Genomic DNA, 18498 nt, shown 5'->3' on the forward strand with positions numbered 1-18498 from the left:
ATTGACCAAAATGAGTTTAATATAAAAGTTGAATTTTTACTGTGAGTTAGGTTCATACAGGGCTTCCTTTGTGCCAAATTTCAGAATTTTTCAAAAGGAGAATCTGAGATGTTTAACCCTGAAAACTGTCAAAATTCAATGAACAGCCATGTTTGAGCCCATGCTGTAAAAAAGGGTTGCATTTCTAAGCATTGATATTTTATTTACAGACACGCTGCAGGCAGGTATACACATGAAAAAAGAATCAAGCCTTAGACTAAACACCTTCATTGACAAAAATCGGGTTTAAAAATACAATTTTTAAACTATTGTTACCCCCATTTCCACCATAATTTTTATGCTTACGATGCAATTTTGAGTAAAACCTACTTGAATATCATAGAAAGTATACTTCATTAGCTACAAAATGAATTTTGTTTCAGGTCTCTAGCTCTAATGGTTTTTGAGATATAAGGTTTCTAAAAAGTGCTACATGAGCAAAAAAAGCCATGCGCCATGTTGGAAAAATGGCTGCCCCAGGCAAACTAAAGACAATATTTATTTTGAACGTTGGTTTTGATATCTAGAAACATGTACAAACGTATGTACTAAAAATTCAATTTTTCTAAAATGGTCATGCAACCAATAATTTTAAAATTGGTTCATTTGACATGGAATAACCCTTTTATGAAATGTATCAGTGGTCCTTCTAAATATGTCTGCATCCTGAGCCATCAGGTGTTCAAGATATATTTAAGTGCATCCCTTGATTATTGAGCGTAATAATCAACTCTTACGACTTTGAATATTATTGGCTGGTATAAGCAACAACATAACAACAACAACAACATAAACAAAATGCTCTGATAAAACAATATAGTCAGTTTCATATTGATAGTCCTTCTTAAATCTTGTGATACTTGCCAACACATGCTTTATAAATAAAAGATAACCCTGTTGTCACCAACAGATCATAAGTAAAATTTATAAATAAAAATTCAGAATTAAACATTAATTTCAAAGTGTAGGTAATTTCACTGTACGTACTGATTGTGCTGCTAAATGATCCATGTACCTTGAAATTCCTTCACTAAGCCATAAATCTCCCCACCATTTTGGAGTAACAAGGTTTCCAAACCATTGGTGTGCAATTTCATGTGCAAGCAAGGACACGATATCCTTCTTTGTGTTTTTTGTTGAGTGTGCACTATCATGGATAAGCAGTTTTTCGCTGGAGAAAAAACATCAAGGTCAGACGCTTTTTGCACATGCACACACAGTTATATATAAACTTAATGCATCTTCCTATATATCTATACTATGTGAAGTGACATGTGGAGTTGCATAAGGCTCTATCCTAAGGCCAGTACTATTATTTTACCAATGTTTTTTTTTTTACTGGCTATATCTTCCTTATATGTGGACGAGAAGCTTTACACTGACTGGCAAAATGTTCAGAAATTCTTAGGTCAAATACAAATAACACATCGTAAATGGTTGACCAGAAATAATTTCATGATACATAACAACAAAGCAATTGCAGAAAAATTTCACCATCATGTAAGTAAGAACATTAAGGAATCGGTAATAAAAGATGAGAACATCACATACATGAATTCCACAAAATTCATGGGCATTTGTGTGCAAGATAATCTCAATTGGAACACACAACTTCATTAGTTAATAGAAAAATTATGCAAAACCACATGTGGCATAACAATATTGAAACAGAATAAATAGAGGAAAATAAGAACAATAAATTGAGGATGCAGTTCAGAAATTTTTATTTTCAAGAAAGTAGTCTGAATTGTGTCAGGAAAGAAAATGAATGGACATCCTAGCTTCTCCAAACTTTTATCATCACTACAACATAGTATAATAACTTCAAGATTGTAATACCAACTCTCAATACCACCCCATTAGAAAAGAACAAACAGCCTCCCCGATGGTGCAATGGTAGTGTTGTCGCCTGTAAGGGGTCATGCATAGTAGTTCGGATCACACTTTAAACTGTAGGTCCAGTTCTGATTAGCCTTTCTGTGCATAAAGTGGACTTAAAATGAAAACCCAAGAAAAAAGACCAAATATTTACAGGCACCAATCTATATAACAAACCACCAGATTATATATAAAAAGAAATCAAAGGCAACACTAGTTCAGGTCATAGCACATTAAGTGCCTGACTTTTGGTCTCACAACCAAAGATGTCCAGCCTCAACCTCAGCCTCCACGAGCATTGCGAGGCTGAGGCTGGAGGCAGACCTTGAGCTTGGAGGCTGAGGCCATGTGAGGCTGGAGGCTGAGATGCAGTTCGGAGGTTGAGGCCAAGTTGGAGGTTGAGGCCTAGATGGAGTTTGGGGGCTGAGGCACTGTGAGGCCAGAGGCCAAGTTGGAGTTCAAAGGGTAAAGCCATGTGAGGCAGACCTTCAACTTGGAGGCCGAGAACCTCGCTCTGTAGTAAATAATAATACTTTTCTATTCTATTCTATTTATCGGTCATTTAGTCATCATTCATTCTTGTCATGTGATTAGCCAAAAGTGAAAGGAAAGTGATGCAAAATAACAAAAGATACAAATACAGGGTGTCCAACATGAACACTACCAAAAAGAAAGTTGTATAACTAAGCAACAAACAGGTTTATTGGCATGCGTTTTTTTTTTAAAAGACAGAGAAACTCAACAAGTTTTTATGGTAATCAGTAGATCTCCACGTGTGCACCACGTGTTGTGCGACAGACGTCCAAACGAAATTCTATCTCCTGCCAGGTGTTTTCCAGCATCTGCAGGGAGACTGTGTCACAAGCACTGACAATCCTCAAACGCAAATCATCCAAATCCAGTACTGGGGTTCTGTACACATTGTTCTTTATGTAGCCCCAAAGGAAGAAGTCCAAAGGGGTAAGGATCTAGAATCAGAGGATCTAGGAGGCCATGCGATGGGACCACCAATTCCAACCCAACGACCTTCGAGGACTTCATCTAAGCAATTCCTCACGTGAGTGGCATAATGTGGGGGGGGGGGGGCTATCTTGTTGGAACATGTATCCTTCCGGTATCTGAGGTAAATCAAAATTATCAAGCATGTCCAAATAAACATCTCCATTTATTGTTTGTTCAATACCAGGTGTGCCGGTTAATAATTCTTACTTTTGTCACTGGATGGTGCTGGAAGCAAGGGTTGGTGCAGAGTCTCAACTGCTACGTCAGTGTGTTGCCAGGACAGTACCTGTCAAAACGCCATGGATGTGCAACCGAGTGCAAGTGATCGTGATATTGGGTTTGTGTGGTAAACATGTCGACCTTCAAACCAAATAAGGAGCATGTGTTCAATCAAAAGAAAAACGAAAGTGAAAGCCATCGTATCCTTGTGGAAACATATGGTGACAATGTCCTAATGCAAGATGCGTGTGTACGTTGATTTCAACGATTCAAAAGTGGTGATTTCGACTTGAAAGACAAACATCGCCCAGGCCAGCCGAAAAAATTCCAAGACACCGAATTGCAAGCACTGTTGGACGAAGACGATACGCAAACACAACAATAACTGGCAGAGAAGTTAAATGTTGGTCGCCAATCCATATCTGATCGTCTTCATGCCATGGGAAAGATCCAGATTGGGCGACAAGACACGGAAAAGTGATTTGCAGCATGACAACGCCTCATCACACACAGCGAAAGGCGTCAGAGACACCATTTCTGCACTTAGCTGGAAATTCTTGCCCCACCCACCATACGCACCAGACTTAGCCCCTTTGGATTACCACTTGTTTTCATCGATGTCTCACTCAATTTCTCAGCAACACTTCAACAATTACAAAGATGTCAAACAATGGCTTGCTGACTGGATCACCTCAAAATGTGAACAATTTTTCTGGTAGGGCATCCACAATTTGATGGACAGATGGGCAAAATATATAGCTAGCGATGGTGCATATTTTGAATAAAGCATTTGTTACTTTTCTCCCCACATACACTTGTTTTCTTTGGGATCAATTAAGAATTATTAACCGGCACACCTGGTAAAAAAGAATGGACCGATGACCTCTTTCACTGTGAGACCTCACCAGACATTGATTTTCTTTCTGACTGTCTTGTTCAACTTCTCTCACAACGTGTGGATTCTCAGACCACCATATGCGACAGTTATGTCGGTTCACTGCACTAGATACGTGAAATGTACACTCATCGGAGAACACCATACGGCAAAGAAATTCATTGTCACTATCAATCTTGGTTAGGATACTGGCAGCGAAAGTGTATGTGGTAGGTAAGTCATTAGGCTTTAACTTCTGAACCAACTGTATCTTATAGGCATGAAGATGCAGTCTTATTGTGGACAACATCATGAATAGTTGATCTAGACATATCGAGTTCCCTACTTGCACGGCGAATGGACTTGGTGGGGCTTCGCTGGAATGTTTCGTGAATTCTATCGACATCAATCAGGGACACCTTCTTGCCAGGCCACACAATATTTTCTTCCAACAGTGACCTAGTTTCAAGTAGAGTTCTATGCCAGGTTGTTATTGAATATCTTTCTGGTGGTTCCTGCTGGTACTTGTGCCGAAACTTCCTCTAGACAGTTTTGGGAAACTTAAATTCTGCTAACCAATAGCAGCATTCGACTTTTTGCTGCACTGTAAACACCATTTCCACATGAAACGAACGCACAAGAAAATTCCGACCGAGCGAATACGCGACAGGCTACGAAATGAACAGGTGCGTTATCGCGTTCAATGGACTTGCATTGTTGCCACTGCCACTATAATAAAACTTGTTGAGTTCTCTGTCTTTTTAAAAAAACTGCATGTCAATAAACCTGTCTGGTGCTTAGTTATAGAACTTTCTTATTGGTAGTGTTGTTGGTGCCGGACACGCTGAACATGCAAGCAATGCTTTCCCCTTTTCCAGTCTTCTTCCAGGCTGTTAAATTGAAGAAACAAATATTACATATAATATTAAAGTACCTGGCAGTTATCAATCCCCAGTTTTCCATGGCACTGTAATGACTCTCTGGAAGGCCAACTACATCTAGTTTTGGCAAGGGGAACGGGAGCTGTAAGTAATCCTGGAAGAACTGCATAATAATTGGTGCAACATGCATTGCATACTGCATTTGTTCATGAAGGTCACTTCGTATCCACATATTTAATCCTGGTCCCATGTTCCACATGGATAAATTTGATATCATGAATGCAACTAAGTACGTGGGCATTAGTTCCGAGATGTGAAAGTGGTCCCAAAACCATCCAGGCATTTCTTCACTGAAAACAACATATGTATTACAATTAGCAAAGTTGTCAAAGAATGAATTATTAAAACTTACATATTTCGAACTTACTTTCTTCAATAACGAACTACTCTCAATATTTTAGCAAGGTCAATGGGCTATTTCTCAATAATGCACGCATAAAATACAAAATGGAAAACATTTAGAATGTAATACATTTTTCTCATAAATCAATGCAATATTCTTGAGAAAGGAATCTGATTATGTTTTTTAAACTGTGATTTTCAAGATTCTCATATTTGTTTTTTAAAAAGTACAAAAATAATTGTTTTGCTCTTAAAGGATCTTATAAATTAAAATAAAGATTATATTTGAAGATTTCTTGAAAGTAAGCATCTGTTGAATTCATAACTTGAACATATAAATCTTAGCTAAAGCCACTGGAACACCAGAGAATTTTGTTTAGGTGGACTGTGTGGACAAAATATTATAAGGTAGCCTCTGGTTCTGTGGTCATGGCTACCAAGTTTGTTTCATTCTTCTAATTTATCTTTATCATCCTTTTATCCATTCTTTCCTTCCCTTGCTTTCTATTTCACATTCCCTCTTGCATTTCTTCTCATTCTTTCCTGTTTAATCCAACATGAAAACAGACATGCTACAGTCAAAGAAATTGATGGATTGATTTGGTTTACTTGGCTTTCGGCCACTTTTGACTAAACGTGAAGATGAGAATGAGTGATTATATGATGAAATTGATGAAGGGACACTCACAAAGAATATTCAAACCCGGGACCCTTGGTGTCGTAGCGTGCTGTGCTAACCACTCCACAACCGGGGTCGGCTCAGTCAAGGAGGTGGTATCAATATTGGACATTAGTGTTGGATCATCATTCAGGACGAGCTTAAGTTCTGAAAAGTTTGGTGGGTACCAAAGCGATTGCCACCTGAAATAAAAGAGACGTGTCAATGACACGTCTCTTTTGCTTCTGAGGCTGATGGCGAAGCATTTATGCAGTGTATTTTCACTGTGGATGATAGCTGGGTACACTTCTACAAGCCAGAATGAATCAGACAAATCATGGAGTGTACCCACACCTCATCCCCAAACTGAAGAAGTTGCGGGTTCAGCATTCTGCAGGCAAAGTCGTTGACTTTCTTCTCGGATCACAAGGAGTTGATCTTAGAGCATCACATGCCTAGAGGAAGCACTGTGACCATTGCCACCTGCTCGGACCTTCTGAGGGAAAATCTGAAGCCAGCTATTCACCATAAATTGTGCAGGTTGTCAACAGAGGGAAACACCGTCAGATTTCCACATCTTCGGTCCACTGAAGGATATGCTGAGTAAAATTCACTTCTGGGACAACAATGAGGTTTTGTTGACAGTGCATGAGAATTCTTTCCTCACAGTTTCTACATGCATGTCAAGAACTGGCATAAGTGCATTAAACTAGGAGGGGACTATGTTGAACAGTCATAATGTAATTATTTCAATGTTTGCAATCAATACTCTGTGAACAAAAAATTAAGTTTTCCATTGAATATACCTTGCACAATAAATGTTCTAACTTAGATAAATGTTTTTTTTTTTATCTGTGGTTCTAAACAGCAATGAAAAAAAACTTGCCAGCTATCTATCATACGCGGACGAATCAAAAAGTAACTTACACCCGAGCCATGTTCCTGAACTAAAAGACAGAAAATGATCAAGCTTTGTGGCACTGTCCAGTATGTATTCTCCCCATACCCAAAGCAGCCATGCTGCAACTGCTTTAATATGAGAGTAGTCACCGTGTCAGTATGGCGTGTCTTACTGAGGTGGCATCCAACATTAAGTTGCACTCAGTCATCCGATTTTTGAGGACACAAAGGCATAATGAGAGTAAAATCCATCGCCAAATTGTCGAGGTGTATAGTGGGAATACAATGTCATATCCCATGATCAGTAAATTGCCAGATATTCGAAAAAACGAACGTGAACGACGAACAGTGTGTCAGGCAGCCTGCAACTGGAACACTATCGACAAAACGGAACATGTGAATGCAATCATCCTTGCCAACCACGATGTGAAAATTAAATGAGATTGCAAGTGAACTGAACATATCATACAATAGTGTGTCTCTGATTCATGACCAGTTGGGTGTATAGTAAGCTGTGCTCTCACTGGGTTCCACGATTGTTAACCTATGAGCACAAAAGTCAACTCAATTGAAATTGGATGGAATTTTTACACACAAGAAATCAAAAAACTGGTCACAGGATTCAAAAAGTGCTTGGAATACCTTGGTGACTATGTCGAAAAACTTAAATGTTCATGCATTTTTCTCCAATAATTATTTTATTTCTAATGTGTCTTGTTTGTTTTATACAGGGGGGTGTAACTTACTTTTTGATTTGCCTAATATGATAGAATTATACAACATGTGTTTAAGGAGGAAAAAAGAAAGATGCACTTACATAGGTTCTGTGCTTTTTCTTGGCATATTTGAAAGTGTAGTCATATTCTGTTTCCTTGCAAGGCTGATTTCAAACCTTGCTTTCATATTTGGTTCATCAAAGCAGGGAAATGCTTTTCTTGCATGAATTGGGAAGAACTGACTAATTGATAGCCACCTAAAATGGAAATCAAACATACTTTATATATTTATTTACATATTAGCAAAAATATTATTATTGTTATTATTATTACATGTAAACTCTTCTGATCTAAGGACTATTCTGCCAGTTTATATTGAACACCAACAATTTGAAAGAGAAAACTTTATTTCACAAATATACTCACAAAAGTATACTATTGTGTTGATACTTCTAAATTCTTGAAAGGAGGAAATGTGTAGCTCATTTGTTTTTGTTTTTTTCTAATTCGGTTGTATGTACAGTCACCAGCAATAAAATGGGACATCTAGATCCTAAAATGCTCACTTTCCTGCAATGCATTGTGTGTGTTGAATAACTCTAAGGTGATAAGTGGATTTTAATGGCAATTTCCACTTCTACCACTGCTGTAGAGTTTGGCAACAAACACAGCGCCTTGCAGGGAAGCGAGTATTTCAGGATCTAGGTGGCTTATTTTTATTACTGGTGACTGTGCACTACAAACAATGTATTATATTCTATTTTGTGGTGGCCATCAAAGAACACTGCAGTAAGGGTTCAACACTACTGGTCTGTGTACAAGTGCTTATAGGTTAAAAGAGGGCTTGCTCCATTTTGAGGATATCATACAACTTCTATCATTCTTAGATTACACTGGTCAACAGCCAAAATGCGACATGAGTGATACATACAATTTCTAGTCAATATTGGTCTCCTAAAAACGAAACTGTAGTTAAAAATCGCAATTGACTAATTATAATTGAGTTACAGGGCATTAATGATTTGGAGAAGTTCCCTATATATATGGTATTCCATAGCTGTAAGAAGTAAAAGTTGAGTTTTTCTTTTCTTATCTTATTTTTTTTATTTGTTGTAAGGAAAGGGGGAACTGTTCAAGATCAGCCACAAAACCTCTTTATTCATTGTTTTGTGAGGTGTTAATTTGTGCAGACGTGATTGTGGCTTTATAAAACTAGGTTGAGTGTGTGCATTTATCAAAGATCGTGTTTGCGTATTACGTGGTCCGTTTCTGGTAAGGTTGACATTTAATTAAATTGCTGAGTGATGTTAAAAAATATCACGTAAATGCATTATCAATGCTAACAATGTCTGTTATGTTTGTGGTCAAATTGTGTTTTCTGGACAGCGGAGAAATATTACCCCTGCTGTAAGAACAGCCTACAATCTATATTTCGGTAAATACTGCAAATTCGGAGATGAAGATAAGACTTGGGCTCAACATTTCCGTTGTAAGACCTGCTACACGAATCTGCTGGACTGTATGAATCACAGAAGATCATTGGTGTCATTTGCTATTCCCATGATTCGGCTGGAGCCCACTAATCATACAGACGATTGTTTATTTTTTTGTATGGTCCCATCAATACAACGTATGTCCAATACTAAAAAGAACACAATTGTATTTCCAAATATTCGTTCTGCTTCTCGTCCTGTGGCGCATAGTAATGAACTACCTGGTCCAACATCCCCTGAATCTTATTCCGTAGACTCACAAGACGAACCATACGATCCACAACCTTCCACATCTACAGATCCGGACTTTGGAGGTGATGTTAAACTTACAGAACAGCACAAGGTTAGCCAAGGGAGAGCTATAGCCTCCAGAGTTCAACAATGGAATTTTCTGGCTAATAATGTGAAGGTGTCATTTTATCGTGACGGTCAAAAAATGTTGGAAGAATACTTTTCTACCGAAGGAGATCTGATATACTGCAGTGATGTTAATGGTTTGTTGGGGGCTATGGGCATTAGCACATCTGCGAAGAGTGGCAGTTGTTCATAGATGCATCGGTATAAAGTCTAAAAGCTGTACTGCTTCATAACAACAATCAATTGACGTCAATCCTTATTGGTTATTCTGTGTAAAGGAAGGAATCGTATAATAGCCTAAAATTCCTCCTTCAATCAATTAAATAGAACAACTAGGTACATACCTATGGAAAATATGTGCAGATTTGAAAGTCATTGCTATTTTAACTGAACTCCAACAAGGCTATACCAAATATTGCTGTTTCCTCTGCGAATGGAATAGCAGAGACAGAGCTTCTCATTTTATTAAAAAGGATTGGCCATTACGTCAAAGTATGGAAACTGGAAATATGAATGTACATAATGAAACTCTCGTTGAATCTGAAAATATTATACTTCCTGCACTTGATATAAAGCTTGGACTGATCAAAAACTTTGTCAAAAAGTTGGATCAATACTCTTTGGTATTCAAATATTTACTTAACAAATTTCCAAAAATCAGTGAACAGAAGATCAAGGAAGGAATTTTTGTGGGCCCTCAAATTCGTCAACTTCACCAGGACGAGATCTTCTAACACCTGCTAAGTGATGTTGAGAAACGTACATGGAGTTCTTTCGGAGAAGTCTCCAACAATTTTTTGGGAAACAAACGTGCTGAAGACTGAAAAACTTGTAAATATTTTGGTTTCATCGTATCAAAAAATAGGTTGCAATATGTTCCTTAAATTGCATTTTCTACTCTCATCTCAATTTCTTCCCGAAAAGTTGTGGGGAGGTAAGTGATGAACACAGTGAGCATTTCCACCAACAAATATCTGTAATGGAGAAAAGATACCAAGGGAAATGGAGTAGAGGAATGCTTGCCGACTATTGCTGGACAGTAACCAGGGATGATCCAGGACTTCACTAGAAGAGGGAAGCAAAGAGGAAGCGGATTTAATCCCACGTAAGTAGTAAAGAACACACCATACAGTAGTATAGTAGAAAATATTTATTTTGTGATTAATGTAAAAACTATGATTCATGAATTTACTTGGAAAGGCAGTTCGCATAATACAGTTCAAGCGTAAAAGTCACATGCACACCAAGCATACGTCATTCCACTACGTTAGAACATTGGGAAACCCGACTTTTCGACAATACCTCGTATAATTCTTAAACCGGAAGTCGAGTGGCATTTTCATTGTCAGTTTCGTGTTCAGCATCATGGATTGATAAAGAAAAGTTAATTTTCATCCATGTCGCAAAAAAAAAATTAAAATTTGTTGACCAGTGTTATTGGTCAATTATGTGATGTGTTACTTATTGACATGGATTATTGTATACATAGTGTTTCCGTGGCCATGTAACCAACTTTCAGGGATGATGAAAGGGGACAAAAGCATCAACTTGAGATGAGGAAGCCCTGTATGCAAATGCCTCATTCAGAAGTTATAAGCCAAAATCATTGTGATGAATCACAAACATGTACGGACATGAGACCACTTTTTGACCACGTTATTGAACTATAGAAGCATCCTCTCACCTAACCCCAACCTCAACCAAGCATCCACTTACCTAGAATTTTCATTTCAAGTACATACTTCATAAAATTAATGGGGAAAAAAAGGTATTAGTATGGGGTGAGTTTATGAGTGTCTAATCTTAAAAATAGAAGTCAGGGAGAACTAATGCCCTGAGACATGCTTCTGTGCGTGGATGTGTCTGTTTATTTCTCCCAAACAATAGATAAAATTTTAACAGTTTTTTTTTTTTAAATAATACTTTTAGCACTTTACGCTCAAATTATAAATATTTCCTTTCTTGAGTTTGAGTTTCAAGTTCACTAATCGGGACTGGAGCTACAGTTTAAAGTTGGATCCGAACAGGTCCATAGCCAGAATTTTATTTTCAGGGCGCTCATCCCTTATCAACAGCCATCAACCATATAAAGGCAAAAATTTGGGGGGGGGGTAGAAGTCCTGAAGATTAATATCTCCATGCATTACAACTTATTATACAAGAAGTTTAATCCTGTTAAGGAAGTAAAAAAAAATCACAACTATACACTAATTCCAAACAAAACATTTGTAGGATTTCGGGGGGGGCTTCAGCTTCTAGAGTCCACACCCTGACTACGTGCTTGGATTCAAAACACTGTGCAATGTGTCTCCACCCAGGACCCCTTGATTATTTCCTTTCTTACCTCGAGACTTAACAGATCATCTAAGGTTCATTGTACTTATGAATCAGTTTGATAATTATGACTCAATGTTACATTTTAGATCTAAGATCTAATTGAACTCTCAATTAGGCTGTTATTGCCTAATGCCATAGTAAGCTGGATATCATGGCTACAAAAGACTGAAAAGTTAGAAGAAAACTCAAAACAGCAGACCAAGTATGTGATTACCTTTCATTCCCTGTCAACTCATCCTTATAGGAGCTCCGGAAAAAGGCAGTCATGGTACTGATGCTTAAAATACCAGTAAATTTTATGAACACAGTGTACTTTTGTCCAACTGACATTTCTTCTCCAAGATAAATGATGTAGAATTGTCTAACCTCATCGCGACTATAGTTAACCAATGGCAAAAATTTACCAGTTACATCATTTTCTACGGTAACATTCTCTTCTTCTATGGCAAGGTCTACTACATGCAATGTTACATTAAACGTTCTAACCAGACACCTTACACGGATCCAAACTTGACCTTGAAAGGTGGAATTTTCTTCCAGGAAAGTGATCAAGCGAATTCTGTAGTAAAGAGGTTTCAAAGATTTTGGAAGTCTTACATTAACTGATTTGGTCGTGCGTTGCATGTAGTTTCTCTGGTCATCTTCTCGTAACCAACAGTTGGACATATAGTTTCCAAACAGACCTGCTAAGATCATCACTGTTATCACCATAATGGTCAGGACCACAGCCAATTTTCTTGAAACAAAGCATCCTCTTCCATTTCCTAGTCGAACAAATTCCTTCGATTGCTCCGCAGAGAATTCTATCTCCTCCTTTCCTCCACTAGAGGTCTCCATTTCATTTCCTGCAAAGGTCAAATGCAGAGAAGATTAAAGAAAGGAAAAAGGATCAGTTTAACAAATTGAAACTGGAGCAACTGATATGAGACTAATGAACAAAGATATAGTGTGAGGCTCTCAAATTCTTCATATGCAATGTTTACTGTGGATATTTTTAGGGGTGAACCGATACCAATACAAATACTTGTAAATTGCAATAATTAAAATTTGTTCAAAATATTGATCAATAGTGGTGCGAAAATTTTCTTCTCAAATTATATGCATCACTTTACCAAGAAATTTGTTTTAGAGTATTCGAGAATTACATCAGAATATGAAAATAGATCATTATGTAAAAGTAAAGTGGTAATCACAAAATATAGTGTTCCATGCAAAATAAAAATTCATTTTGAGTTCTGCAAAACTTCGAGGATAAGTAGACTCTGCGAAAGTGTTGCTTGGTATTTTTGCGGACCTCGTGTAAGACCAATATGCCGGAAAAGTATCAGCTGGCATCGGTAAATGAATTCCAACCGATACTTTCCGATCGACTCAACCATAGTATTTTTATTTATATTTTTGTTATTTAGTGCCTTTTCTGCTCCCTTTTGAGTAATTGAAATGATGAGAATGAGTGATAATTAGACGAGATTGGTGAATGAATACTCATAAATAAAATACCCATGCGGGGTGTAAGGGGTACCTTCCACGTAGGCGCCCAAAAGTCAACCTCACTTCCACGTAGTGCACCCTGGACTAAAGACTAACGAGGCTCTGGCGACTGGCACTATGGCCAGTATAATTTTGTGTGTATTGTCCTGTTTTTTGTCCTTGTGTGTGCTGAGTGCCTGTTGACAGCCTCAGGTTTTAACAGAAGTCAGAACATTTTAAGATTTTTTAATTATGCAACGTTAGAGTTGTCATTTGTAATGGTAAGGGGCTGGCCCCCGTATAATGTGACGGGAGCAAAATAGCCTAAGTGCTGACGCTCCCACAATTTTAAAATCAAATTCAAATTCTAAAATACCCATGCCAAGGCAGACACTAGAACACAGGATCTTCGGTAGTGAGTTTGAGAACCAACCATTTAACATGTCTGGTCACTTTTCTGAGGGCTTGGCATTTCAAATCCACCCAAATTTCTTGAAAAACTCAATATGCTGACCAAGGCAGAAATTTATTTTATTTTAAAACATAAACTAAACGTAACGTTTCAATCTTCTAGCAACGAGGTACAAAACAGGAAGATATATGTACACACAAAAATTACTCACCTCCAGACACAAGATTATTAGAAAGTTGTTTCTGGAACATTCCAGCAGGTGTTCCCAAGCATCAAGAGGGGACACGTTTTGGACATTGTTATAAAGAGGATGGGACATGAAATTATAGGAGAATGGGATAGTGAAAGGGTAGTGAAGGCACTGGAAACCATTTGGAATAACGGTTACAGTAAAATGGGGGGTAAAATAATGTTAATGAGTGAAGGACTGAATATAGGCTCTATCCTAAGCCCAGCATTGGTTGAATTGGTTATGCATGAATGGGGGGGAAAAGTGGTCGAAAAAGGAGGTTATAAAATAATTCTGTTTTGCAGATATGTGGACGATTGTTTTGGCATATGGAAGGGAATGAAGAGGCATCTCAACATATTTGCCAAAGAAATGCAAGATAAAGAAAGAGGGATATTGTTGGAACTCGATATAAAAGAGGAAGACAAGATAAGCTACCTAGATATATTGATGAAGAGGAAGAGAGGACAAGAAATTGAAACCACTAGGCATCAGAAGAAGTATGCAGCGGGGGTATTATGCCACAAAAGAATGGATGTAAGTGAGATGACAAAAATAAATTTTATAAAGAATATGGAGAACAGAATCAAGAAAATATGCACGAAAGAATGTGAAAAAGAAGGCAAAATAAATAGCCTATGGAAACAGCTGGAAAAAAATGACTTCGAGAAGGAGGATAGACTGGACATAAACAGAAAAGGAAGAAAAGTTGTAGGAGAGAAGAGGAAGAGAAAGAAAGAGAGAGATGGTGTGGAATAAGGAGTTTGGGGAAGACCACAGAAATGATATGCAAAGTGCTTAGGAAAGCGGGTATTAAAACTTACAGGAAGGGAGGGCAAAGCATCTTAAAAATAGCGAAGAATAAACAAGAAAAACGAAAACACAGAAGAGGAAGAGGAAGGGATTATCTACAAAGTGAAGTGTAAAGAATGTCAGAATGTGTACATAGGAGAAACGAAAAAGAGGCTGAAAGACAGGTTGAAACAACATAGGGATGATGTACAACTTAAGAGAGAGAGAAATGCGATATTTAAACACACGAGAGAAACAGGACATGACATAGAGTGGGATGAGGCTAAGCAGTTAGGAAGGAAGAAGACAGTACTAGTGAGAAAAAGGAAGGAGGCCAAGGAAATAGAGAAGAAAGGAGAAGACACAATGAACTGGAATGGGGGACTCAAGATAAACAAAGAATGGAAGAAGGTATTAGAAAGAGTGGAAAGGACAAAAGCGAAAGATGAGAGAAGAAGGAAGAGGAAGGAAGAAAGAAAGGAAAAACAGAGTGATATAAAGAGTCCGACCACTTTCCAGATGAAAGGAAATGTTTAACTAAATCACCTGTCAGGTGAAAGTACAGTTGACAAGGGAAGACCACCTGCTGGAATGTTCCAGAAACAACTTTGTAGTAATCTTGTGTCTGGAGGTGAATAATTTTTGTGTGTACATATATCTTCCTGTTTTGTACCTCGTTTCATTTGTACTTGGTACAGAGTCTGATAAATTCATTTCTTAACCGAATATCTCTTTTCGGATGAAGATGAGTTTTTTTATAGCTATAACCAAGTTTCTTTATCGCTTGTAAGATTGTTGTAGTTGATATATTACCCCACTTCTTTGCTAGCTCTTTTGATGTCACACCAATATTTAATTCAAAAAATTCTTTAAAATCTTCTAGATTTTTGATTGCTAGAAGATTGAAATGTTATGTTTATTTAATAGTTTATGTTTTAAAATAAAATAAATTTCTGCCTTGGTCAGCATATTGAGTTTTTCATATCATGGAAACAAGGCTTAATGGTGTTACAATTCCAAATTTCTTGTATAATAATTATATCCTTTTTTTTTGTTTCTGACTAAATGCTCTTGTGTCATTAAGTTGAAATATTTGTCCACAGACATGCCATAACTCAACCAATCATAAAATTATAATATTAAATTCTGCAACTAAGTACGTAGAAAGTAGCGTAATCTAGTGAGAAGTTTGACTTATTGCATGTACCTTTTATCGTTACCTTTCGAGCATTTTTCCACACTTCAAAATATGCACACAACAAACAAAATTAACTCTTATCATAAACTCTGATTTCTTATGTGTAGATTTCTGAAATTATTATTACTATGACTGCATGCAAATATTAGAAACTAGCATTCATATTATGAAATTCTTGTTATCTAATCATGAAAAATTGGTGCATGTTTCTTCGATTATGTGAATTATCATATTTCATCGTGTGAGAAGCAGAAGGGATGTAACTCAAATTTATCAAATTTACAGGAGAGAGAAAATAAAGTATTCTTAGGAATGTGTCTGACTCTTCAAAAGAGTCAGTAAATTGAAGAAACGTGACTCCATCTTACTGCTAAGGAATATACTCCAAATAGAGCCCTTCAGGAGAGATTTAAATAAAACTTAAAACAGCATTAGGAGTTATATTCCTCTGGTTCTCATAGGACAATTTATAGGGCTATTATTCTAATTTGGCACATTTCAATCAGAAAAATATCAAGACTTTTAGGGTACCTACATAGCATTTCTCTTTCATACATATCTCTTGGTAGATAAGGAAAATGTGTCGCAATTTCCTGTGATTGCTACATTGAGAAATTACAGGGTGGCTCAATAAGTCACTTAACACCCTCAGTACAAGGCCACTGCGGCATGGAATTTGAAATTGGCGATGACCAATCGTTATCTGGCCAAGGGGGATCCACATTGACGCCACCCACACGGTCGGCGGCCATCTTGAATTCAACTTCAGAATTTTAAATGGGAAGGGGGTCGTGCGACATCAAAATGGGCTAGAATTTCACGAGAAATGCAATGGTGAAGGTTTTCTCGACGTATCTTTAACCAGTAAAAAGTTATGACTGAATTCTTGTACCAATTTGCTCCTTTTCGAGGTGTTAGAAAAATGCCTTAAAATTTGTTTAGCGCTTCGGTAATGCATCGAGATCAAAGTGTCGCCTATGGAGAGACGTTCGCATGCCATTGCACATTATTTTAATCGGATACATCCATGAAGAGCTGTGCATTATGAATTCAATAGGGAACAACACCAGAACACTTATGGGAACGTTATGAACCAGTTTTTGTCCAAAGTTAGTTATCAGATGACAAGGGTCACATATTCTGTTTATAAACTTCCTTATGAACATAAACATTAGCCTCGTGTGTTTAAATATTGCAATATAAAACGAGAGAAACAGGACATGACATAGAGTGGGATGAGGCTAAGCAGATAGGAATGGAGAAGAGAATGCTAGTGAGAAAATGGAAGGAAGCCAAGGAAATAGAGAAGAAAGGTGAAGAAGATACAATGAACTGGAATGGGGGACTGAAGTTAAACAAAGAATGGAAGAAGGTGTTAGAAAGAGTGGAAAGGACAAGAGAGAAAGAGGAGAGGAGAAGGAAGAAAAATGAAGGGAAAAGAGCGTGAGATTAAAAGTCCAACCACATTCTATATGGAAGTAATTGTGTTTAGCCTTTTAGGTGAAAGTAAAGTTGGCAAGTGAAAGTCACCTGCTAGAAAGTTCCCAACAACTTTCTAAATAGTCTGGAGGGAGTAATGTTTGTGTGTATATATAATACCCGGTTTTTGTATCTTGTTACTTTTGTACTTGATACAGAGTCTGAAGAAGACCTTGCTAGAAGGTTGAAACGTTACGTTTAGTTTATGTTTTTAATAAAATAAATTACTGCCTTGGTCAGCATATTTAGTTTTTCGTATGTGTGAAATACATAATTTTTGGTTGACTTTCATTTTCTAGGGGGGCACGGCACCCCCTTGTCCCCCCCTTCCGGACGCCCTTGCCTGAGTATGTGAAATAGTAAATGTAAACTCCGCGACTTAAATTAAATATTTTAAATATATACAGTATATGCCGTTTAACTGAAGCAGAATTAGAATTTTCTGGTATATATTGGAATAGATCAGACCCTTTTTATTGTTAATATATTTTTTGTGTGCATGTGTGTGGGTGGTGAGAGGCGGTAATATGTAAGGTTGAAAAATACAAAACATCTGCTTCTACCCTTGAATTTTTGGAAATTTCGACGTGAAAAGCGGGATTTATACTTGAATTTTTTCATGGTCCTACAGTGGACACCCTGAAAAAGATATTTTCAGACCTTTCAGAAAACCACTTCAGGAACGAGACAGTTGTGCTGGAGTATAGCTGTAATAAATGAATAAATTATTATGTTGAAAAATTAAAATAATTTTGAAATCTTTAAATTCGTTCTTTCATTAAGCCGATAACTTTTCAGACCACCCTCCTACACGGAGCACGTGGCTAACTCTACAAGCGGCATTGAAGCCAAACGCCCCTTAGCCCTAATGGCCAGTACGCCACTTGTCGTATGATCACGCCCCCCCCCCCTAAGTTTCGAGGGAAATTGGAAATCGTAACATGCAACAAGATAATGTAATTTTTTAATCAAGTGTTGCATTCTAGTCCAACGATTACTGGATCAGCAATTAGCGCGTCAATTAGCATTCGGCAACAGAAGTTTGTATTTGCTCCAGCGGGAGGATAGTAATTTGATAATTTTGTCGGTGTTGCGTCACCAGGCCCGTAGCTAGAGGGGGCAGGGGGGGCAACTGCCCCCCCCCCCGAGTGACTGCTTTGTC

The 18498-nt window shown here is 37.6% G+C and overlaps 1 protein-coding gene across 2 annotated transcripts in view; it reads right to left on the reverse strand.

Annotated features, from left to right (window-relative positions):
• LOC145992166 (thyrotropin-releasing hormone-degrading ectoenzyme-like) overlaps positions 1-18498 on the reverse strand; it is a 56982-nt gene that overhangs the window by 32579 nt on the left and 5905 nt on the right. The window contains exons 2-5 of one of the 2 annotated variants that reach the window (XM_083128457.1): positions 11971-12601; positions 7671-7826; positions 4947-5243; positions 1027-1210 (exon numbers count right to left, since the gene is read on the reverse strand). In XM_083128457.1, coding sequence (XP_082984583.1) covers positions 1027-1210; positions 4947-5243; positions 7671-7826; positions 11971-12593 — 1260 coding nt within the window. In that variant the 5' untranslated portion in view covers positions 12594-12601. Of the gene's footprint in view, positions 1-1026; positions 1211-4946; positions 5244-7670; positions 7827-11970; positions 12602-18498 lie in introns of those variants that run through there. The other variant, XM_083128466.1, reaches the window with a different exon arrangement.

This window comes from Lepisma saccharinum, chromosome 1 (genome assembly GCF_977018435.1).
Source record: "Lepisma saccharinum chromosome 1, izLepSacc3.1, whole genome shotgun sequence".
Taxonomy (NCBI): domain Eukaryota; kingdom Metazoa; phylum Arthropoda; class Insecta; order Zygentoma; family Lepismatidae; genus Lepisma; species Lepisma saccharinum.